Below are 25,506 nucleotides of genomic sequence, written 5' to 3'. Positions count from 1 at the left end.
AGACTTTATTTGTATAAAGTATTTTCGGTATGGTAAACTGATGCTCTGAAGTAAAGAGAGATTGGAGATGTGCCTTAGCACGTGCGAGAGTGTTCTCCTAGCTGATCCTAACCACAAACCCACGTATGGTAATCGCTGCCGGGAGAGTTCTAAAGTTTGTGGCCAGGTGGTCTTCTTTATGGACTCAGCGAGGACCGGAAGACTTGGAGAGGAACCGGTGTGACGTAATCCTCGGTTTTCCTCGCCTGGTCTGTGATGCTGCCCTCTGTGGCTAAAGTATCTATTGCAGCCTTCAGTAATGTCCTGCTTTCCCTTGTGGCTATGTGTAGTATTTACGGCTTATATATTTGGTCCTACCCCCTATTGGTTAAGTGAGGGAAATACAGCTTGTGTTCCTAAAATACGTAACAGTCCCTCCTTGGTCATCTTAGATGACCATACAATAATATTTTAGATCATAAACACCATTTACCACACCGAAAACATAGTCAAAGTAGAATCTATCATCAACACCATCAACCGTCATGGAAGAACCTCTTGAAGAGAGGGGAAAAACCACTACGCGTCCCCATAATACTGAGACGGCATTCACGTTGTGGGTCTTGTTGAAAATACAGGTCATTATTTAACAATACAACAATGAACATGAATCTTGTTATCATACAATCACATGGCCAAACAGCACACAAACAAAACTATCAATAGAAATCCTGAGCTAATACTTTTGGTCATGTGCTACAAGGTCATAAAATATTCAACAGGTGCGAAAGTAACGTAAAAATTGATGGTCATAACACAATTTTAAAATTTCAAAATGATTGATAGACTAAAATGGATTTGGGGGGTTCAGGTGATCTTCGTGTATTGGTGCGCCGGTTCATGTGGGTGGTTTGGGCATGGATTTGGGGGTTCAGGTGATCTTCGTGTATTGGTGCGCCGGTTCATGTGGGTGGTTTGGGCATGGATTTGGGGGTTCAGGTGATCTTTCTGTCGCCGTCGGGTCTGTAATTCATGAACCCAAGACTCGTCCCTCCTTGTCAAGGGCTCATCTCAGAGAGGTTACTCCTACACCATGGGAGCCTCCTCACAAGTTCTCCGTCGTCGTGTCAGCAACAGGTGGCCTGTAAAACAATCGTCTCAAGGAAGATCAACAGTACCATTATCAATGCAGCGATTCAGAAATAACGGGTTGCATTCGCAACACTATACAATAACAAACAGCCTGGTATGGTTGTTGGAAATGTGTTATTCAAGTAAATCCGGGATATTGATTATCTTATATACAGGCGCTTCTACTAGAATAGTATAGGTGTTGACTATTCTACATATTACAGCTGGATATGGTCGGGCCCCTCAGGTGATGTATCATTCACTTTCATCGGATCATATCTGATCCCCATGTAAGCCTGAATGGTACTTGGCGCTTCTGTAGCGCCCACTGCTGTGGGGATCAGCAGATGCAGTAGCCCTCGTGCGCAGGGAATACAACGGCAGCCGGTGACAATTAACACGGTCTCTGCATTTATTCCCGCGACAGGCACTTACTGGATCATGCTTTTCCACCTCCCAAACATATTCTCCATCCAACCTGTGAAAGGGTCATTAATGCCGGAGTTCTCTGCCAATTCTAACCTGAGGGATTGTAATTATGCCAGCAACCCATCCAGAGCTGTGTTATTGGGGATAAAGTTGGCCTACAACACGTTGTGCCTATCGCATTTATCCCTCCTTGCTCTGTCAATAACATTTCCATATATATACATATTCCTTTTAACTTTATCTGTTAAACTGAACGAAGTGTTGCTGATTATGATACATGTAATTTATCTAAACAATATATATATGCATAATTTTTATATGGTGGACAAGCAAAACAGAACCAATTCAACTCCTGCCGTTATTTGATCTCCTCATGTGACTGCTCCTTGCTCGGCGGAGGCAGTTTATCGGCTCCGGGTGTGTCTGCATCTGGTTCTGGAACTTTTGTTTCTATTGTAGAAATACAAACTCATGTACAGCAGTTAGTTGTTCAAAAACATTTCCTATAATTCTATTTTTAATTGTTCTAATGGAAGTCCATTATGGGACCATAGAAATGTAAGTGTAAGCATGAATCTAACCGTAAGCATTACGTGCAAAGTTAGCTGTGTCAGAGTGATACACTGTACTCACCTTGCTTCTGGAAACATAGGACCTGAAAATTGTATGCGTTTCAAACATGTTTGTATTATAATTCATCTATTTAGTGCTTGTGCGGATTTTAAATTTTTGTTTTGAGTGTCCCATTCCTTATTCTGAGCTGATTTCAACCTTCAACCTTGATTTAATATTCACACTACATCCCTCCTTGCGCATTGCTTCAGCCATGCGCATTAGAATTAACCAATCCTAACAACGGTGTAGTGCAATCAAGTTGAAGTTCCTTTCCTTAATCATCTGTACCTAAACCAATCCATTATGAAGATATATGAAGACCAGTACATACAAAACCAAAGGTCGATAGTTGTGGGTCTATGCAGCCGTCTTGAGACCACGCTGTTGTTAAATGCAGTAAACCATAAATGTTTCATAAGTCAGATGCGCCGTAACTTATCAGAGTAAAAATAAATATCAGACTATGAGACGCTGACGTTGTATCAAAGCGTTACAGCAGTAGCAGTGGCATTTGAAAGGTTAACCCTCTACTGCTGAATCTAAATTGAGCCTATGTTGTCCCTGGCGAGCAGATGTATTGCTAAGCCCTTTCCTATCTTATAAACCTAAAAAGATGAAAAAAGGGAAATTAGAAAGTTGAAATTTGTATGTTCAATATCACTTCTTTGTAACCGTATCTGGTTCCAACAGCTACCTTTATTATACTACCCGATTGTCCTACACTATATGCACATCTGGGCATTAAATATAGGGTGATATTCTAAAACAAAACAAAACCTGAACCTAAAATAAAAATTCAGAAGTTATTGGATAAAGCAAAGTTATTGAAAGTTAATTATAATGAACCATTTTCTAATTATCTTAGTTGTATATGTGGTATGCTTTCAAAATCCCCTCGTGTATGTAACAGTCGAGTAACCTCCATTATTTTGGTGGCTCTGGCACACACAAGAGGACATTTACACATGGTATATGAATCCACCATTTGTTTTCATTCTATATTTTACTTATTTTTATTTTCATTTTATCTCTATATACACATTCGTAAGAAAAGCACGAACGAAGATGCATCATAACATGCATCAACAGACCTAAAAATAAGCATATTATTCAACAATTTGAGACCTCAGATGGGATTTTTTCCTGTGGAGCCCTTCATTTTCTAAAGGGTCCGCAGAGAGGTCTGCTGAGTGGCCAGGAGTTCTTACACATTCAGAAGTGTTGCTGAGGACAGCTGCCTCACAACAAACCAAAAGCCTTTGTTAACCATATGGTCATCTAAGTCATCATTCCTTAAGATGTCATAAATATGGGGTTGGCCGTTCCTTATCACTTGCGTCTCTGCGCTTCTCTGGGGATCAAGGATAACGGGCCCAAACCAACACAGGACAACAAAGGAACAGAGTGAGAACTGATTTCCACTAACCTCAAAGGATCTTGAACGACCCTGCAGAATAACAGGGTGACAAGACCACATGGGAAAATACAAACATACAAAACTTAAATTTGAACATTATCAAAAATATCTTAATATTAAAAATCTGCATTTCAATATTAGGCATCATACTTCTGTTGTTACCGTAACGTTTTTTATAGTTTGTAATGAAATATATATTTTAATCGTTCTTATTTTTGGACCTCGTCAGGTTTGTTGAACTATGCATTTCTACCGCTTGTCCTCAGGATCCTCTATTGGGGGGGACTCTTCTGCTCTCCTATGAGGCAGGTTATCCCAAAATTCTTCTAATAAGAATTCCCAGGCCTGGTTAATCCCCGGACTTCTGTGGACGAGCGGTATGCATGCTATGGACAACTTTAAAGGCTAACCGTTCATGATGCGGAGTTTAGATAATTATTCCTATCTTAAGATCACCGTGTAACTGTCGTATAGGGATCTGGTTTGATGCAAGACCCCTGGGTTGGTGTCCTTTTGTAGGACTTCTTTCGGTTCTGGAATCCGGCATTCCTAATTGTTGAATACAAGATATTGCATGCATATTGGTGGTATGATATTATATCTATTGCAATCGCTCCAATGGAAGCAATAGTTGACCCTTGAACACCTCACGCAGTGTTATTCAGTCTATTCGTCTGTAGTAGCTGATTATTGTAGAATTTAACCCATGTACCTTTAATATTCGCAAAAAACGTATTGTAATTGTGTCTACCGCAGTTGAGCTAACTCCCTCCTTGGGCGCCGTTTAAAACCATGTGTACCATTTATTAATTAGACATATTATTCTAGCAGTTGAACCCCGTGTCTATTTGAACCAGCCTGGTTCTCTACCTGTCTTGCTACACAAAACGCATGTTGAATAGACAGAAGCGCTCAGCAACCTGAAAAAAAAAATAATAATTACTGTCCGTGTTTGGCATTCGTTCTTATACTGCCATTTCCTGGAGAGGGAAAGAATTAAGATCAATGCAGAGAAGTAAAAAGATGAGTGTTTGGCAACTATAATGCTTGTGTTGCCACCTTGTGTTGCTTGTGTTGCCACCTCCTAAAGAGAAAAGAGAATTAATATTTTATGCACAGAAGTAAAATGATGATCGTGGGCAACTGATCGTTGTGTTACCACTCCCTGATTAGAAAAGAGAATATTTGTAGTAATGTTAACGATTAAAAATGATGAATGTCGGGCATCCATTACTGCTCGAGTTGCCAAGGCCTGACGAGAAAAGAGAACAAATTTAGTACGAATGCAAGAGATCGGCTACTTGGAAAGCTGGGGGTCGTCTAGTTGGGACTCATAATAGTTATATATTTGTGGTACATTTGGAGATGTTGAGATGTAATTGGGAATAATCTCGTGTTAACGAGTAGGGGGCACTACCAAGAACTACAAATATGGCTGTGGTGCATACTACATACGTATCAGCCGACTACAGAAACTTCTTTGAGTTCTATCTGTCCGGCTGAAAATTGTGGTACCTTATAACATAAGGCTACCACTTAACCGCAATTTGTGTTCTCAATACACTATGGCTCTGCGCTGTGTGTACATTTATATATACACAAGTTATCGTTGTTAAAAATAGCGACAGAGAGAGAGATGTGTCGTGGGAGAGGCTGGGGGGTGGTCTTTATGATGAGGGTTTAGAGGGAGGAAGATTGGTGGTGGGGATGGGGTTCATTAAGACAGTGGAGGAGGAGACGCGGAGAAAGACGGGGTTGGAGTGAGAGAGAGATGGAAGGCCAGTGAGGGGACAGGGTGTTAGACTGGGCCTGGAGGGGGGGTGGTGGGGACTTTTACGAGTGTAAAGGGTTAGGAGGGACTCGTAGATTAATAATTCATCGTTTTTAATAACAAAATATCAACAGACTTGAATATAAAAGTAATCATGCAGTCTTGGATGTTATTAGCGGATCATCAGATAGGTGGTATTTACTCTGACCGTCCGCAATGGAGCTATTGCTTAGGAACACAGACCGTGCCGGCCTCAGGAAAGTTCAGAAGAATGGGAGAAGTTAAAGATAATAATGATTGGAACTCTCGTTAATGTTCTTTTGTGGCTCGATCTTCACAGAGACCGACAGTGGAGGACCTTACCTCGCACCCATAACCATGAACAATTGTTAACGACAAGTACTCAAAACGACGCCAGTGGGGCATTTAAGACAAAGCTATTCTGTGGGGAAGGGGGGGGGTGGGAGACAGGGAATAAAGGGTGGGGAGGGAATTCACGAGAGGGGGTTTAGGCGGGAGGAAGAGACGAGGAGATCTACGAAGGGGGGGGATTTGGGGGGGTTGGATTCACTACTCAGAACTACAAATATGGCTGTGGTGCAAACTACATGCGTATCAGCTGACTACAGAAACTTCTCAGAGTTCTATCTGTCCGGCTGAAAACGGTGCTACCTTATGGCATAAGGCTACCACTTAACCGCAATTTGTGTTCTTAATACACTGTTTCTGCGCTTTGTGTAAATTTATATGTACACAGATAGCCCTATGAGATCCTTGGATGATAAGGGGAACTACAAATAGAAGTCATTGTTGTTAAAAATAGCGACATAGAGAGAGAGATAGAGAGAGGTGATGTGGGAAGGGTGGGGGTTCGTTCTATTCTCTGGGGAAGGGGGGGGGGGGGGGGGTCTTTATGAGGGGGGGTCTTTATGAGGGGGGGGGGTGGGAGATAGGGACTAAAGGATGGGGAAGGAATTTAAGGGGTGAGGGAGGGCCTATCTTTAGACAGGCAGGCAGACAGAGAGAAAGAGCGAGGAATTGGGAGTTACAAGATTGTACAACGTTAATTACTTTTCAATATTCCATATTGAAACTGTGGAACAACCTTCCTGGTTGCCCAAAAGCAATATGTCTGTACAAACAAAGTGGATTTACAGATTTATCACATGTATACATAAATATTGTTCTCCCATAGATGTTGAATTCTATTAGTTACAAAACTATAGCCAAAATATTATGCGTCAGAAACTATTGCTTTACCGATGGTTTTCAACTTAATGCTATGGATTTATTGATTCGTAGAGGATGAGGGCACTTAATGAGCGTGCGGAATACCTCAAATATTGGAATGAAATATACAATATAATACTTCCAGCTATTGACTAGTGAAATGTGACAATTATATACAATTGGCTGAATAAGTAACTGCCAAAACATTGTTATCATTTGAAACAGATGGATTTTTAAGGGAATATTTTTATGGAGAGAGAACATATTTCTAGAGACAGACAGAGCACACCGGGGGTCCCTTTGTGCAGGCTACCATTGCCTTATCAAAACACCCAGGTCAAAAATGACACTTGTTGTCTTCAATAAGTGTGTGCTGAGAGAGAGAGAGAGAGAGAGAGAGAGAGAGAGAGAGAGAGAGAGAGAGAGAGAGAGAGAGAGAGAGAGAGAGAGAGAGAGAGAGAGAGAGAGAGAGAGAGAGAATGTAACACTTAAGTCGAGGCCCCCTGTTGCTCTTGAGCAATGGCGTTTGTTTCAAAAAGGGCTCCGACTACAAAGACTGTGGAGGTACGAACAAAGGAAACGCACGTTTCCAAGACGCGTTGTCCCTTTAAATCGTACACCACGTGGTACATCCAAAATGCTGCAGAAACAAACTAGTTTTGGATCTCTATAAGAAGTATGAGATTCCAGCAAGTTTGTCCCCACGGCGGGTTAGCGAGGGACTTGATAGCAGATGGGTTGTACTGCGTAAGTGCTACCTCTACGGCTGCGTTTTATACTAACCAAAATTGCACATTAGATGTTACATGAACCGGGCTGTGAGGAATCAATTAGATTAACTCCTTGGCTAACGCCGGCCAAGCCTCCGGTTCAATATGCAACTAAGATAGATTAACGTTAAAAACCTGACCTTTCCTCGCCCCGCCGTAAGAGTTCGGAAGTTTATGGTCGGTAATAAATATACCTTATGGTGGCCCGGCTGAACTCGAAGCTTATCACCAAATAAATAACACTTAACCACAGGTAATACGTCTCCCACGTTGGTACAAACATTTAGATCTAATCAGGATTGGATACAGTCTATCTACAAACCCATATAAAACACACTCCCAGCCCTTTACTTCGTGAGCTCGTTATTCAATTTCAATCTGTTAGCGTATCCTAGGCCGTTCGTCTAACCGGCTGTATGAATTTAAACCAGTCCGAGATTACACGTCCCCGCAACCAGTCGAAGGCAGTACAAGCTATTCACCTAATGTTACTAATCTAACTATACAGAGTTTAGTCATTGACAACAGGTTCTGTTTACCTTTCTTGTGGCGCCTGTAAGTAGCTTGTACTGCTCCCGACGGCCCCGCGGTCGCAAGTCTCGGTCCGGAACTTTCCAATCACGTCAGGGCGTCACCAAATTGCAATGTACTTATTGGAAAGAGGGGTCGAATCCAAAGGAATAGCTTTAACGAGACTTTATTTGTATAAAGTATTTTCGGTATGGTAAACTGATGCTCTGAAGTAAAGAGAGATTGGAGATGTGCCTTAGCACGTGCGAGAGTGTTCTCCTAGCTGATCCTAACCACAAACCCACGTATGGTAATCGCTGCCGGGAGAGTTCTAAAGTTTGTGGCCAGGTGGTCTTCTTTATGGACTCAGCGAGGACCGGAAGACTTGGAGAGGAACCGGTGTGACGTAATCCTCGGTTTTCCTCGCCTGGTCTGTGATGCTGCCCTCTGTGGCTAAAGTATCTATTGCAGCCTTCAGTAATGTCCTGCTTTCCCTTGTGGCTATGTGTAGTATTTACGGCTTATATATTTGGTCCTACCCCCTATTGGTTAAGTGAGGGAAATACAGCTTGTGTTCCTAAAATACGTAACAATACATTTATGCAAGAAGAAATACTAAAATAATAATATGGCAGTGTATTTTTTTTAATGCCATGCCTTTTCATTGAGGAAAAACTGATGTCAACAGCAATTACGCTATAGCGCAGTAAATTTTGTTTATATCTAATTTCTTTTTACAAGAGACGTGGACAGATTTAAGAAAACAAAGTCCAACTTTATGGCCTCGTTGGAGTGTTTTTCCAGCCATGGATTCCCCAGAAGTACAATTAAACACAACGCACAATATATCTGTAGCTACTTTGAAACATCTGCTCACATCTGTGGCCCTGTACTATCTGTAATGAATAGGCCCGAGAAGTTTCCCATACCGAACCTTAATATCTCAGCCAAAGACTTTTTCTTATCCCAAAACAGAAGTTCCTTGTAATTAAAGAACAATGTTCCTTTCAAGTCTGGCCTAATTAGCCACGGGGCGAGCCGAGGTGAACTTTAACAACATTTGCTGAGCTTGACAAATTCTCTGATTCAATTCAGATTCCGGTGAGTTTTACTAGCCTTGGCCTATTCACTAGGTGATCATTTGATGACTGAGAAGCAAAGGATCAGGTCACTGACTTGACTGACCTGAAGCCATGAGATCCAATGGCGTGTGAGTGCTTCTGGGTAAGCTTTTACACACATGCTCTCTCCAAGGAGTGTGTGTAGGAAAGTTGGCGCAGATCATGACAATCCTCTTCACAAATTATAAGCATGAGCCACAACTTGAACCAATATACCCGATTTATTTGTCTTTATTTCCCCGAAAAAATACGTGCAACAATTGCCAAGCATCGTGGTTGCACAGGAAAAAAGCTAACTAATGGATTATGCCATTATATTGCATTCAGGGTTAGGAAATTGTGCCAATCTCCCAGTCATGGCACTTTTCTGTTGTTACACTTCAGTAAAATCCATGATGGGGAAATCGAAGACGGATGTAGGATGAAAATTGATTTAATCTGGTTCCTGTTTTCTTTCTTCCACTTTATTTTCAGTGTATATCTGAGCGCTTTAAACCTCTTTCATGCCAGTGCTGAAACCTGTACCCCATAAAGTATGTTTTGGACATCTGCTCTCCCTCTTCCCCATGCTCCCATCCAAACACAAAAAACACACACAGAAGAGTCCCTCCAGTTTGTAAAATAGATGTTCAGCCGGTGGCAGGCGGCAAATTTTTTAGTTTACGGTAAAATACTGAAATACGTATATAGTCTGTTTGATCGTAAGAGGCGTAACAAGGAAAGCATTTTGCACTAATGCACTGTATACACAAGTGTTTTGCGTCTGTGGGAGAAGGGGTGCCGTGTTGATAGCGGTGGGAATGCACTGCATCTGCCGGACGGAAAGAGGGGTACACCCGTGCCTAATGGAGACTGACTTATCTATAGTCTGTAACCTGTTTCTCCTCAACACTAACATACCTATTGTCATTAAGCATGAATGTACGATCCTTGAAAGATATACCAGCCAGCGGTGAAACCGTTTTTTCTCCTGTTTTCGTTTCGCTCACTGTGAGCACGAAGGCCACAATGTGAATAAAACATATTCTTAAAGAGACCAGATGTTGCTATGCTTCATTACTATAATTAGCATTAACAATCGCCAGCCGGCGGACTACCAAATCAAAAGAAGCCTTTTCAAATATCGTATTCCCTGAGCCAAGACAGAACACGTTTCAAGTAGGTATGGGAAGGGAGAAATTATAGAATTATAATCTTTATTTATAAGGCCCAAAAGCCTTCCCCCTGTATTATCTGTTTAAATTGCGGCTCCTCATTCACCTGCATTGCGTTGCTTTGTTCACGTGGCCGGGCCCTGGGGGCCCTCTCTTTAGAGTAACCCGCTCCAGCTGCTACCGGTCAGGATGAACCTCCGCTGCTGGGTTCCCTCTCAGGAACGTCAACAAGGCCTTCCCGGTGAAGCCAGCCCTACCGCCCATATGAGCTTTCTTCCACCGCAGTTGATGTTGTTGAGAAAGCAGGAGATTGTCTGTTTTTAAAAGCAGTCTGTTTAATAGATCCCTTTGCACCTTTCTGACTGGGTTAAAGTTATTCTTTAGAGTGAAGAGAGGGATATGGGGAATGATGCCGTTATGTATCAACGTTACTGTGAAAGAGTCATGTTTGACACATTCAACGTAGGGCCTATGTTATATGAATACTTAATACCACATAAGCTGTTTCATGGATTATAACAAAGTTGACCTGCTCCAAGTTCAACAGCTCTTAAGTCGGCCTATTGTGCTGATTGTAGGATTTCCTTTCCCCTGTGCGGAGCTGTTTCTTTCTGTCCAGCTGAAAGAAATGTAAAATAAATTAAACCAGTGAATTTCTGCTGAATGAAAAAAACCCAAGGGTGGATGTGTCTCTGGCAGATATACTCTGACACAAAGCTTAGCTAAAAACCAAGAAAGATAGCAAAAAGTTCAACAAGTTGAAAACCAGTACACACAGACACATCCACAGACATTGTACTAAAAAATAAAAATAATAATAAAATAAACACAAAATGAGATACACAAAAAAATCAAATAAATATTTATGTGCATCAACCGACACTGCAAATCAACGTTAGTCCTAAGGTCACAAAAAAAGTCGTTCTCAGCGCTGATGCAGAATCAGAGTAGCCACCATTGGGTTCTCATCAGCGGATGGTTTATCACGGAGGAGGGCTGCCTTAGTGCGAGGCCTTCATTAAGCCGATTCTATTGTTAACATCTGTGCTACGAAGAATGAGCCTTTCTGTGGTACAGTTTGCCCTGGCTTAACAAGGGATTTTATTACACGCTGCAGTTGATATTGGCAGCCCCGGCGCGTCTGGCAATGGAAACTGTTCAGCTGTTTAGGTCACAAGAGATCAATCAGAGCAGCGTGTTTCCCCCGCTGCCTTGACTCTCAACAGGAAGTAGGCTGACATTGAATAAGTAGGCGGGGGCAACATATCCTCGTGACAGTAAAGGCGTGTATAGTGTGCTGTGCTTTAGGCATGGGTTCGACACCTAAATCGATCGGTCTGGGAAAATGTTTTTGTTGTAGTAGCAGCACTCTCTGTAGTGTAGACAAAGCACCTCCAAAAGCTACTGTTGTATCAAAAAGTCTCTCTCTCTCTCTCTCGCTCTGTCTCTCTCTGCCCATGTGATGCTGCTGCCATGGCAACATGCTGAATCATTATTTACGGTGTACTGCATCCGACACGACTCCTCCTGATGTAATCCACTCAAGCATCTAAGCCAGCCTCGCCGTCATCCCCGTCCCGCATGCATTAGCATATCGATCGATGCACCCATATTTGATGACGGGGAGACACTGACACCGAGGCGGCATCGTGAGACGACGTGTTTCTACCGAGCCAGGTTGTCAAGCGAAAAGACGACCAACGGGGACGCGGATGCTGTGGTAAGGCAGCCGTCTGGATGGGCAACGTACCCACGACAGTGAAACACTGTCTGAGCCACGAGCAACTCGCTCGGGACTACCCGTGGCTGAAGCGGTGGCTCGTTGAAGAGAAGGTGGGCATATTTGCTGTGTCTGGTTTGTTTTTCCCGTCTCCTTCTTGCACGTGTCTACACGCCACGTAACCATCCCGGGAAACGCGAGAGGATGGGAGGGGGTGCAAACATGTGAGGCGTTTTAAACTGAGCTTGTCTGATGCAAAATGTAAAAGATAGCCTATTGCATTGTCATCGTTTAGATAAACCCATCTTCAGAAGAGGGAGTGGCGCTAGATAAAATAAAATAAATTTGTATCCATGTTATTCTGTTTTAATGATTGACAACAAAACTCTTGCATGCATGTTGAATGTTTATAACTGTTAAAGGTGTAGTGTATAGAATTTAGTAGGATCTAGCCAAGAGACTTGGCAGATGGAATATCATTTTCATAAGTGTGTTTGAATCAGTGTATATTCTTTTGAAATAAGAATCGTTTACTTCTGTTACCTTAGAGTCAGCGCATCTATCTTTGTAGGGTGCCCTTCCATGGAGCTCGCCATGTTACTACAGTGGCCCCGAAGGGACAAACAGCCCTAGAAAAATCAATTTAAGAAGGGGGGGGGGGGGGGGATTCTGCAAACTCACTGCTAGATGCTACTAAATTCTGCCACCTGGAACTTAAAAGCTGCTCTCAGTAACTCAATGGGCCCTTATGCATTTGTGTGAATTCACATACGCCTACTCAACAAACACAAACTGTTTTAAAAAAAACAACAATATAGGCCAATATTTGTTTGTGTGTCATTTGGTTTTACCTTTTCTCCACCATCCAAAGGGCACATTTACTATTAGTGAACAATTTGAAACACAAGGCCAGACATTCAGCGTTCTCATCATCTCCAGAGTATCACCAGGTTCTACATCTGAACGCAATCACACGTCTGACTCCTCTGTGTTTCTGGAGGTCGGCTTGGGGAGTCGTTCATGTTTTGCACACTAAAGAACGATTAGACCATGAGTTATTTATAATGCAATACCTTCACCAGTTCACCCCATGCCCCTCTAGAAACAGAACGATCCTTTGATATCTTTCCAGAGTCTTGGAGCGCACGAGTACCCAGAGTTTGTTAAAATCGTTGAGGTCGGGCCAAGAGATGGGCTTCAAAATGAAAAGGTATGCTCTTATATCTGTCCAAACTGTTTAATAATTAGGCGATATTTCAAATGAAAAATCTGTTCCGTGCATGTAGGAAACTTTTCCAATAGTAGGCCTACATCATGTGGTGTATGATCTATTCTTGTAAATCTGGATATTTATGGGAGTTTATAGAACATGCAAGCTTTTTGTACATGATCGCAGTCAGCATGTGTTTCACATTTTCTTTTAAATATCGTACGCTTCAAATGTTCCTTAGATTCAACAGAAAACATGACACAGGTTCCCTAGATAGCTTTCTGATGCTTTCGCTTTGGCACCAAGAAATCGCAACTCCTTCCCTTTTTTCCAGCCCGTCACAATCTGAAAAATATGACATGATGAGGGACTTAAATTTCAGCAATTTATCTGTGAATAAAAATATATGTATTTTTTAAGATTCAGCAGGTGAGTCCGGTAAATCACTGCGATTTGCAAAGGTGTAAAAAGAAAAGAAAAAATAAGAGACACATTGCTGTCTGGTCTTGTCTTGTGATACTTCCAGCCTCGAATGAGATCACGTCCATAAAATCAATGTTTCAACTTGATTCTGCTTCAGGAGATTGTTCCGACGGAGGTCAAAGTCCAGCTGATAGACAGGCTCTCAGACACAGGGCTGTCTGTAATCGAGGCCACCAGCTTTGTGTCTTCAAAGTGGGTACCCCAGGTAATAAATCCTTGCGTCCGCTCAGACAGCGTTGAGGGATTTATGGAGCGTCCGTTTTAAGAGCGTTCTACTGGGGGCTAAAAGCAGCACGTTTAGCAACACACCTTATTTAACGCGTGGAGGTTTTGAATGAGTAAACAGAGACTTATACTTTTATGTGTATTTGTATAGCATCACCGGCACATTTAGCCGCCTTTTAAAAAATATTAGTTTGCTGTTTCATTGCACGTGGCTAGGAAAAGGCTGCCTTTGTTCTCCCATAAGGTTAAGTTTTATGGGGCCCAACTGATATTCCTTTCCACCATATGTTCTCAGATGGCCGACCACACTGAAGTTCTGCAAGGAATCAGAAAGTCGCCGAACGTTCGCTATCCCGTTTTGACGCCCAACATGCACGGCTTCCAAAACGCGGTGAGTGCTATCCTTCATCGCTTTATGTGATGTTTTTTGTAACTTGTTGACATCGTTTGACATCTTTAATACCTGTGAAGACGTTTTCTTTTTAGGTGTTAGAGTTTTCCCTGTATTATTTCAGCTTGCGGCGGGTGCTACCGAAGTAGCGGTGTTCGGGTCGGCCTCAGAGACGTTCAGTAGGAAAAACATCAACTGCTCCATTGATGAGAGCATGCTGAGGTTTGAGGAAGTCCTCAACGCCGCCAAAGACCAGCAAATCCCAGTGCGCGGGTTCGTACTCGAGACGGTGTACAATGTCCCCCTTTACAAGGAGTAAAACCGCACATCGGATTTGATACCGACTTTAGGATCTAACGGCGACGAAAAACCCCACAAAATGTTATATTTATCTCCAAATGAAGAAAAATATAATCCGTTATGCAAGGGAGTACTTACACGATTCAGCAGTAATAGGTCCGTTCCACAACGTTCCAGATGTGCACCAAGCTATTATATGCCTTGGTAAACCACAAACACACATGTACGTCGAAGAGAACAAATCAAGACCTTCGTTGGGGAAGGTATAGAATATCGTCACATACCAAAAAGCCACCAGCCACTTCCGTAATAATATTTACACTTTATTTCAGATTTTTCTTGTTTTTCTTAAAGGTCAGGCTACTTATAAAATGAAGAATGGCTGTGCACGCCATTTATACACATGACCCCCAAGTCATGCATGTGCATTTGATGATAGCTGATTCGCAATCTCTGTAATCCACTAGGACTGCATGGGAAACCACAGGTATTCTAGCTGTGTTAGGTATTCTAACATATTTGGTGTTATTGCCTTTATGTTTACAGAATTCGATATTTCTCAAAACGTCTGTTTCAAACGAATGATGTCCCTAACTTAACTTTGTTTTAAATTCAAATGATGATGATTTTCAAAATAAGGCGCATCTCACTTATCTTCTTCAGATATGTTTCCTGTGCCCTGGGATGCCCTCATGAGGGACCAATCGACCCTTCTAAAGTTACAGAGGTAAGATATACAGTTCTTTGTCTCCCAAATGTATAGCCATAATATGGTATAATAGAGAGGAACCTTTATTGTCTGCATAGGGATTTCCACACACAGAGTAGCAGTGAATGTTTAATAACAAAATGCAGTTATCTTCTTCCAAAGTAAAGTGTTTATTAAGTAATAACAATTATTATACTACTAATAATTATTATCATCATCATCATTAGTGCTTCCCACAGTTTGGCTTATGCTACACCACTGACTGTACTCGACAAACTCTCCCGTACATGTGAGATTATAATTAAAAAGGGAGAAATATACAGAATGCGTTTATATTTATAATAACAGTAAAGCAATTATTTAAACGTACAGAGGACCATTGAATTGTATCCTATGTGGTTCATTCAGGTAGCTGGATTCAGGTAGCAGCATTGTTTCTCTCACCGCGCAGTTTCACCGTGTTTTCCTCACAGTAAACAGGTCGCATCTGTTCATAACGACCCAATCATCAATCAGTCATAATTTCCCCAACCATCTTTCATGTTTCAAAAGCTGTGTGATTAGGTGTTATACCTTGATTTCCCTGGGTTCCTAAATTAGACCGAGGTGCCATAATGAGGGTTTCTAGGGTGACTCCCAGCAGAAAGGTAGCAGATTCGATCCCCTAGGTCATGCATATATTGATCCATGAATACATGTTGCATCTATGTTGCTTTGAATGAAAGTCTCTGCTAAAAGAATTCACAGTCACTAATCCTGCACTTTTCGAATATTGTATATATTTGTCTTGTTTGTCCTGCTTATTCAAGACCAGGAAGGCCCTGGCTCACAGCATTCATTAAAAGTAGCCTGACCCCCGGGGTCAAAAGGTTCTGGGTTCGAACCCCAACCCCGCATTCTCAGTCTACCTGAGACTCGAGCAAGCCCCCCCTCACCCTTAACCCCCCCCCCCCCCCCATGAATGCCGTGTGTCTCAAAAATGAAAAATGTGTGTGGTGGTCGGCTAAACGGCCGATAACCTCCCAGGTGGCGAAGAGGCTGTACGAGATGGGCTGCTACGAGGTCTCCCTGGGGGACACCGTCGGGGTGGGGACCCCGGGCTCCATGGCCGCGATGCTCCGCAGCGTGACCCGGGAGGTGCCCTGCCGCGCCCTGGCCGTCCACTGCCACGACACCTACGGCCAGGCGCTCGCCAACATCCTCACCGCGCTGCAGGTGAGAGAGCCGCCGCCCTCGCGCAGGTACGCTCACGCAGGTACGCTCACGCAGGTACGCTCGGCCAGGGCCGTTCGCGGGGCCGTTTAGTGAGCCGACCAATCACAGCGCATGAGCCGACCAATCATCGACCAATCACGGAATTTAGTGAGCCGACCAATCACAGCCCTCGCAGCTGCGTCGAGGCGACGCAGCTGCGAGGGCTGTGATTGGTCGGCTCACTAAATCCCGACGCAGAACCGTAACAGGTTCACGACTGCGCCGAGGCGTCTGCGTGGTCATTGCGTCGACGTGGAGCCATAACTGAGCCTTTACTTCTTAGGGATTTGATTGGATGTCGCCGAAGTGACAAAACGCTCGAGCTGTGGGTCAGCATGTTGCAGGTTTTATTCGATGTTGAGTAGAGGCCGGATTTCTGATGTCTAATTAAAACCGGTTGGTTAAAAACTGTGTTAAAGCTCAGGTTAAAAACCGGTTGGTTTTTAACCTGAGTGGTTGGGGCCAGCCACATTCTTCAGGGTGTCGCCACAATCAAGGGGTCCTTTCTAAAATAAAATATGTTGTTATATGTCTTATGTGTTTTTATATCTAAAATATCTTTTAGATGTATTTTGAAGAAGAGGCAATTTGTTAAATAGATGAAAACCATGAGGTAACTTACAAGGGGACATCAGTCTAGAGCATTGGATATTTTACTTTATCATCAATCAGACCAACAGCATAGAAAGAGGGTAGTACCCTTATTGGTCCTACAGAGGTGCTGGTAAGCTCTGACCGACAGGCGGCTGTGGTGAGGAAATGTCGGGAGGGGGGGAAGGGACGCATGCTGACCCCGACATGGGGAAAGAGTTTCCAAGAACACAAAACCAGAGTGTGGGAGAGAAGACATTGTACATGAGGAAAGTTTGAGTATGGTGGTACAATTGGGGGGGGGGGGGGGGGGGGGGGGGGGGGGGTTGAAGGTACAAGGAGAAGACGAGGACAGGACAGGGAGTCAAGCTCTGCTGGAGAGATGAAGGAGACGTATCCATCATACTTAGGGAGGAAGAAGGGGAAAGGAGCAGGAGGGAAATCAAGAACGCTAGGAGAGGATTGAGGTGGACGGGTTGTTTTTCCTAAGAGAAAGGGTACACATCGATGTGGAGTATGATGTAGATTTCCTCGGTCCTGGCTTGTGTCGTGATGGATCTGGAGATGAAGAGGCTCCATTGTTCTGGGTCCAGCTGAAAGTGGAGAGGGCCTCAAGGAACCTTTGGGAAAGATAATGGTGATGCATGATATTCTTGACAAAAACAAATGTTGTGGTCATTTCTCTTTTTCTACCTTTAATCTCAGTCTCTCTCTCTATGCAGGATTGTTTTGGGAACTTTCCCCCCCCCAACCCATCATTTCTCATACTGTGCACATACATATTGTCCAAACCACAAAAATGCCCCAGGAATATGTTCTGACAACATGCGGCTTGCATCCATTAGCATCACTCCCCTTGTTGCTTTGAGGAGATATCTCCTCCAGATGTTGAACTCGAGGAGCTAATGCGATTTTCTGTTTAACGTTATTAGCTAGAGCAGTCGATGGTGAGGGGGCCAGGTGAACGCGTGTAATCCCACTTTCCAGCTATTCCTCTTAAGGATTTCATCTTTGATGTACAGTGTAAAGAAAGGCCCTTATCTTTTGTGTATTTTCCATTATAACAATCATTTCTATCGGTCGTGTAATTATTTCCATGTCATGTACTCAGAGGTTAACTACGTCTGTGAAGTGATTGGTTGCTTTATTTCAAGGCCAATGTCAAGAAGCGTATGTTTCCTATGAGCTGACGAATGATTAAATTGGTACTTGATGTTCATATTCTACGTTTAAATGAGTGGATTTCGCCGGAGTGACCTCGCTATAGACCTGTATCGACAGGATGTCCTCATGAAGAAAAAACGAAGGTGCTCAAGCTTATCTTTGTCCTCGACCGGATTCTACTTAACTGTCTTTGATGGATGACAACCCGTAATTTTAGCGAGGTGTTTGAAAGAGATGCATTAGCAAAGGACTGGCTAAGGTCTTGCCAAACCGATTTGTTCGTTTTACAAACGTTTTCGTCAAAGTAGTCCTTTGAAAATGATGAATGAGCTTCAGTTAGCAATATAAAATTGCTTTTTTCTATTTAATATGGCTATATATAAGCCATATTGGATGGTAGGTAGTAAAAAATAACACCAGTTCTTCTAATTTAAAAAAAACAACTAAAAAGCACAATCTCTGCTTGCTGTTATTGTTGTTATCTATGGCTATGAACCAAAACGGACGTACCGAACAATATGTCACTGTCCCGATGTTATTGTGCTTATTGTCTGCTGTGTAACCCAACTGCTGTGTGTCACCACACCTCATTATGAATGTGTTCAGTGGTGTTGTACTGAGAAGGTACTGTTTGCCTCATAACAAATATGGGGATTACAATGGGGGGAGAGAGAGAGAGAGAGAGAGAGAGAGAGAGAGAGAGAGAGAGAGAGAGAGAGAGAGAGAGAGAGAGAGAGAGAGAGAGAGAGAGAGAGAGAGAGAGAGAGAGAGAGAGAGAGAGAGAGAGAGAGAGAGAGAGAGAGAGAGAGAGAGAGAGAGAGAGACCATCAATCAACATGGACAAAGCATTAAGTAACATGATACGAGCCTCTTCACAAAGGAAGATGACTCAAAACCAAGCCACAGAAGAAATCCCAGAATTTGAATGAGCATAAGATATTCCAGTGGGCCTGCCCGTCAAACCAAGACACACACACAGTCGTCTTTGATGATGTGCTCTCGCCGCTTTCCCCCACGAACATCGCCCTCAAGGTCCTCGTCAGCCTGAATCAGAAGAAGCACCCCTCGTTTCTGTGCAGTGCCGTACCGATCGAGAGCATCGTTCAGATATTTATTTTCACTGTTTGTCTGTCTTGACTTTCCCGCCACTTCTGACCACCGTGAGGAGGGGGGGGGGGGGGGGTTGTTGTCTGTGTTCAGAGGAGAGGGATTCTCTTTGAGACCCCTGGGTGGGTCACTGCAGGTGTGTGGGGGGGGGGGGGGGGGGGGCAAACACAAAGGCTCACCTATTCAGTGTCTGTTGGACAAAAGCGAGCGAGACTGCAAGGTTGACGGATAGAGAAGCCCTGGGGGGGAGTTAGGTTGGGGGGGGGGGGGGTTGAAGGTGGGGGTGGGTGAGGTTGGGGGGGGGGGAGATCATCCTTTCCCCCTACTGAAGTGAGCACATGAATAATGCTTTATATGCAACTCCAAAGCTGTCGTAGTAGGGGTGTGTGTGTGTGTGTGTGTGTGTGTGTGTGTGTGTGTGTGTGTGTGTGTGTGTGTGTGTGTGTGTGTGTGTGTGTGTGTGTGTGTGTGTGTTTGTGTTGATCTAGTCTCCCGCAGCGACGACCACTTTGAAACTCGGGTCCTAGTCGGGTGTGCTGGGAGACACTGGAGTGTGTGCCACAACAACGCAACTTTTTTAAAGTATTTTTGCATTTGTAATTTATACATTTTACACAGAAAAGGTTGCACTAGGCTTCGCTGTGTTTTCCTCAACCGATGCCTTTTCGGGGGCTGTGCAGGGATTGTGTGTAGTGAGTCGTGAGAAACGGCCAACTAAAGTCAGACTACTCAGACAGTTGACTCTGTGCTTTGCTTGCGGACGGCCCTGAAAAAAAAGAAAAAGGGGATCAATTGTGTGAGACAGCGAGACATCCCCCGGGGATCGCGTTTCGATTGGATTTAAGACGAGACAACCCCCGCCCCCCCCCCCCCCCCCACACACATACCCTCTTCGCCATCCCCCCCGTAAAGCCACAGAAACAAATGTCTGCCAGGGATAATTAACGCAAACATTTGCTGGAAATGAAAAACTTTTATGACTGCAGTGTGCCAGTCGTCTAAGTCCACCACCAACCGGGAGAAGAAGAAGAAATGAACTCTGCCATCTCTCTCTCTCTCTCTCTCTCTCTCTCTCTCTCTCTCTCTCTCTCTCTCTCTCTCTCTCTCTCTCTCTCTCTCTCTCTCTCTCTCTGTCTCTGTCTCTGTCTCTCTCTCTCTCTCTCTCTCTGACTCAACTCCTTTGTTCCTGATAAAGACATTCCATGGTCTTTGTACAGTCTTTCTTCTTTTTTTTTTCCAGCAGGTCGACAGGGCTTTGTTAACCGTTAAAAAAAAATAAAAAAAAATAATAGTCCTGGCAGGTCACACAATGAGAATGTATGTGCTTATATTTCACAGGTCTGGCAGCTCAAGGTATTCATCTCAGCATCCCCGTCATTGGGTGAAGGGCTGCATTGCTCACCAGCCAGTAGAATGAGCTTTGTTTTGCCAACAGCTCATATTTTGTAGGGTTGGCTGTTTGATACATTGAACGGTTTACGAGATAATGTTACCTCACATCGGGGTAAAGAGGGGGTTAAGCTATCTGACGAATAATAGATGAAAGGTGAAAACAGGTCTGACCTCTTTAGTAAAATCTAGAATTTAATCTTGTGAGCGGATCGACTAAAACCTTGTCAGACTACTTTATCACTGTTTGTCCGTTCAAACCAACACACATTATAATGTACCAGTTGACAGCTTGGCAGATTCTCAGTGGCATGTGATTATGGAAACCAAATCCAAGATTTATCTAAACATCAATCTTTCAAAGAAAAGCTTGAAGTCTCTTTCAAAAAGCTTGCCAATAATGTGATGTGTTATAGCAACGGACTCCTCCAAAAAGCCAAGCTGAAGGTATTCTCTTTTAAGTAACCCATGACAGTTGTAATAAACTGTGTGGTTGCTTATTCCTATTTCAGATGTAAGGTGCGTTAGGTTGCGTAAGGTCGCTAGGTTAGGCGTTGCGTTCTTCCATCATGGCAAGTTTAAAACACACCGCCAAACAGCCACAGCTTCAAAAAGTCCAAATATTTTTGGACTGTACTGCAAATATTTCGGTTGTTGCTTTCTCTCGTGCGGCCAGCCGGGTCAAAGCTGGAATAATTTCATGTTGAAAGCGAGTTCCCTCCAAGGATACGAGCCACATGGTCACTCACATGGCCCCGCCCCTTCCTGAAATTGCCGCAGACGACGTTCCCCAGACGAAAATTAATTCAGCGGGTTGCACAAGGTGTCTTAACGCGTCCCAGGTGAGCACACCTTCAGTCATTTAGCAGACATGTTGATCCGAAGGGACTCGCAGTGGGCATCACCAAAACTAACACCCTAACAATAGGCTGTCCTCTCCCTGATTGGTTGGTTGGTTGGCTCGCTGGCGGGTAGTTGGCTCATTGGTAAGACTGCTAATTAGTTGGTTTGTTAGTTAGTTATTTAGTTCATTTTAGTGCTACACAGTTTATACACTGAAATCATGTTCAGCTTCTTAATGTTTTTCTTCGTTTCGACTTCCACTGCATTAATATGCGTAACAGATTGGTGCTTGATGACAGACTTGTTTATCTGTTGGTCTAAATACCTTCCCATGTGATGTGCTTATCAGCTGTGGATCTCACCTGTGAAACCCATTTATCCTCCTATTCACAGCCATAGAGCCACGGTTTGCAGGCTTCAATACACATGTACTATGTTTCCTTTTTTCCCAGGTCTTTCAACCTCTCTCTCTCTCTCACTCACACACTCTCTCATACTCAGACACATACGCACGCACGCGCGCACGCGCACGCACGCACGCACGCACGCACGCACGCACGCACGCACGCACGCACGCACGCACGCACGCACGCACGCACACACACGCACACTTGTTATGACGCAGTTGCAAAAACCCAAAATGTATCCAGTGCAAGTGTAACGTATCGCGGAGCTGCTTAACCACCTGAATAATGAAAACAGGAACCAGGGTTTGTATTAGTCCCAGGAATGCACTGTGCATTTTCCAGCCCGACACAACCAAGGCTACTGCTAACTTGGCGGTGCGCAGTAATCCGAACGCTGGCGGGACGGAGCTCCCTGACCACCAGCTCCTGTTTGATTAACGTCCACAGAACCAGCGCAGGACCGGCTGAACGGGAGCCTTGTTCCCGGGCCTTTTGTTCCTGCGGATCCCCTGTGGCCTTACACTGGTTCTGCAGCCCCCCCCCCCCCCCCCCCCCCCCCCCCCACCACACACACACCAACCCACTCCCAGGAAAAGTGCGAGGATCGCCGCGGTGGATTACAAATCCTTGTTTATACAAAAACAAAATGAAGTCTGAATATCCTGCTGCTCTGGCTGCTGGGGTTTCTCAAGGTCTGGGAACGCCGTGTGGACGAGCGGAGCGGGCGCTGATACCTCGAGCACCGCTACTACTACTACTACTACCACCACCTCCTCCCTACTCGCTCCCCGCCAACACAAACAGCAATTACTAAAGCCCTTCTGGAGGACCCTCGGAGCAGAGACGGGGCCGGCTTGCCCCGGGATTTACACGCCAGAGAGAGGGGCAATTAGGAACATTGTTCCACGGAGGAACAAGAGGTTTTCATGACTAAGTGCTGTTGACCCAGAGGTTCCCCAGGGGGGGGGGCTGTCTCCCTACGATAACGAGGAGCGTGACCCGCTGACCGCGGAGGGGAACGGGGTGTTAATGAGACCTCACTACGGGGGTCTGGCGTGTGGTGGGGGGGAGGGGGGGGGGGGGGTTGGAGGTAGACGTTCTGGCATCTGGTTCGGGCCGTGCTGGGTCCGGGCTGCACATCTTCTATATGATATTCTCACGACAATTCCCCTGGCATGTGGAACGCATCCCGCTGCTTTGATCTGACGACTCAAGGCCTTTGCTCTGGAGTTGTTTTTTTGGGGGTGGGTGGGTGGGGGGGGGGGGCATAGTTCTGCTTGTGGCATTTAGAAGAAGAAGAAGAAGAAGAGAAGACAGCCGTGGTAATAGGGGAAGCAGTGTGTGGCTGTCGTTGAGCAATGCAGCAGCCTTGTTTAAGTTGAGACCTGCGTGTGTGAGCGATGCCATGACTTCTGTTTCAAAGCGATGAGATAGTGTGAGCATGGAGTGATCCTCCCGGGGCTCAAGCTTCTTCGGTCTGTTAAGCACCGACGGGTTTTGGGGCGCTATGCGCTGCAGAGGAAGTGATGTGATGGGCTCCATCCTTTTAAGTTCGAAGCAGTGGATGACTTTTATTGTTATCAGACGGCACGTCATTTCAAACATAACCGAGGCGATGGCGTCAGCGAGGACGTTACACGGTGCAGGTTGAGCGTTCCAACTGATATAGTTTTTTCTCCGAAGCGATCGAGGAAGAAGTCAGTTATTTGTCAGTATCTTTGGGCTTGGAATTGAAAATACCCTGAGAATTAGGCTATTTCTTAGAAACAGTGCGACTATGACTCAATATTGCTCAATTTCATATTTACGACAGAGCAGAGTAAGCCCATATATTCCTACTTTAGCGGTTACCGGTTAGTCTGTTTCTAAGGCCTCGTAAGGAACAAAAAGTCCCTGTGCACGCCGGTAAGTATGAGCAAATCCCCATTCTGGTTCAGGGCAGAGAGCGGTGCTGTACAAACACGAGTTACAAGGAACGTTAGGAGTGCATGAAGCATACTCTTCATAGCGGTCATAATGCCTCACTATGAACAAGGCCATAATTACCCCGCCACTGGTGGTTTGGATGACACCAAAAACAGGATGAGTCAGCCGTATCGGTGTGTCTACTCAATCTCCCCCCCAGACATAAGCCCACAGTTCTCCTCAACAGATGTAAAACATGACCACAAGGACCTGGCAAGTGGGTACGGGGCACCAAATCCAACAAATAAAGCAGAACCAAGGACCATTGTTCCGGGGGGGTTTACCTGGGGGGGGGGGGGGGGGGGGGGGGGGAGGGAGGGAGTGGAAGCCAGGGATCAGGGGTGCTGAATGTCTCTCTTGTACGTTGGTCCCAGATGGGGGTTTGTGTGGTGGATTCGGCAGTAGCAGGCCTGGGGGGATGCCCGTACGCCCAGGGTTCGTCTGGCAACGTGTCAACGGAGGACGTGCTCTACATGCTCCACGGCATGGGCATTCAGACGGTAAGTGTCCCCGTCACTGTCACTTTATTTGTTTTGGATTGGATTGGTTGGATTTTTTTAGCGTTTTTATTATTCAGCGTGCACTTGTGGCTGCCAAAAGTGACATTGTCATCTGGTCGTTATTTGGAAGATTTGATTATGGGGATACTTTGATTGAAAGTCCTTTCGAAATCGTCCCGATATTTTTTTGTAGCGCGATGAATTCACCGGTTCGCTTACATGTTTTGCGCTGTGCCAAGTGCTCTCCCTTCTGGTGGGACTCGCTTACTACACATTCGAGAGATTTTATTTTTTGTGTGAACTAGAAATGTGCTGCTCTTAGCCCCTAGCACATATTACCCCAACACCTACTAACATCAGCGGTTTGTGTGTGTGTTTTTTTAATGATGACGAGGATGATTATGGGAATGATGATGATTGGGAAGATGGCGGTGATGATAAGGATGATGATGGTGATGCCGCTGACGAATATTATTATCACTTTGCATTGTTTATTTCAGGGAGTGGACCTCTCCAAAATGATCGCAGTGGGTGACTTCATCTGTCACTCGCTGAACCGCAAGACAAACTCCAGGGTCGCGCAAGCACGAGGATCGCAGCTGTGAATCAAAGCCCGGGAGACGCAATCCTTGGCACTTCAACTGCTGGTGTGTCAGTCAACTCCTTTTCCCGTTTCCCCTGGTGACGCAGCCAGCAGACGGGGCAGTAACAGGGCAGCTGTGTTGAGAGGCTATAGGAAGATACAAGGTCGGTGGCAGTCACACAGAATGAGAAGGATTTAGGTATTGCCCTACTCAACTGACGTGGCCAAAGAAGTCTGATTTAGATATTTATTGTAACTTATTTTACCTTTATCAAATACATAGGCTATTGAGGCCAACAAAGTAACACCCGCACATACACACATCCACACATTGATAATGATGCCTCAAATCCCAACCCCCTGAGCTCAATTACCATTGCCAAAGATTCCTGATTTGGAAATATATGGAGAGAGAGAGAGAGAGAGAGAGAGAGAGAGAGAGAGAGAGAGAGAGAGAGAGAGAGAGAGAGAGAGAGAGAGAGAGAGAGAGAGAGAGAGAGAGAGAGAGAGAGAGAGAGAGAGAGAGAGAGAGAGAGAG

The 25,506-nt window shown here is 44.5% G+C and overlaps 1 protein-coding gene across 1 annotated transcript; it reads left to right on the top strand.

Annotated features, from left to right (window-relative positions):
• The first annotated feature begins 11,399 nt into the window (after positions 1-11,399).
• Positions 11,400-25,427, top strand: hmgcll1 (3-hydroxymethyl-3-methylglutaryl-CoA lyase like 1). Its single transcript, XM_030379703.1, has 9 exons — positions 11,400-11,960; positions 12,980-13,057; positions 13,638-13,745; positions 14,061-14,156; positions 14,281-14,429; positions 15,120-15,183; positions 16,192-16,380; positions 24,260-24,385; positions 24,886-25,427. The coding sequence occupies exons 1-9, from the start codon at positions 11,865-11,867 to the stop codon at positions 24,988-24,990; spliced, it is 1,011 nt and encodes a 336-aa protein (XP_030235563.1). The 5' UTR covers positions 11,400-11,864; the 3' UTR covers positions 24,991-25,427.
• The last annotated feature ends 79 nt before the right edge of the window (positions 25,428-25,506 follow it).

The sequence above is a fragment of the Gadus morhua genome, chromosome 15, assembly GCF_902167405.1.
Source record: "Gadus morhua chromosome 15, gadMor3.0, whole genome shotgun sequence".
NCBI lineage: Eukaryota > Metazoa > Chordata > Actinopteri > Gadiformes > Gadidae > Gadus > Gadus morhua.
This window is presented reverse-complemented; position numbering and strand designations above follow the sequence as displayed.

What these genes read in the sequence shown, in the direction of transcription:
- hmgcll1 (XM_030379703.1), top strand. Translation starts at nt 11,865, where the DNA reads ATGGGCAACGTACCCACGACAGTGAAACACTGTCTGAGCCACGAGCAA. An exon ending in CAGCAAATCCCAGTGCGCGG is followed by an intron (nt 14,430 to 15,119) that starts GTTCGTACTCGA and finishes TATCTTCTTCAG; the next exon opens with ATATGTTTCCTGTGCCCTGG. An exon ending in ACCCTTCTAAAGTTACAGAG is followed by an intron (nt 15,184 to 16,191) that starts GTAAGATATACA and finishes ATAACCTCCCAG; the next exon opens with GTGGCGAAGAGGCTGTACGA.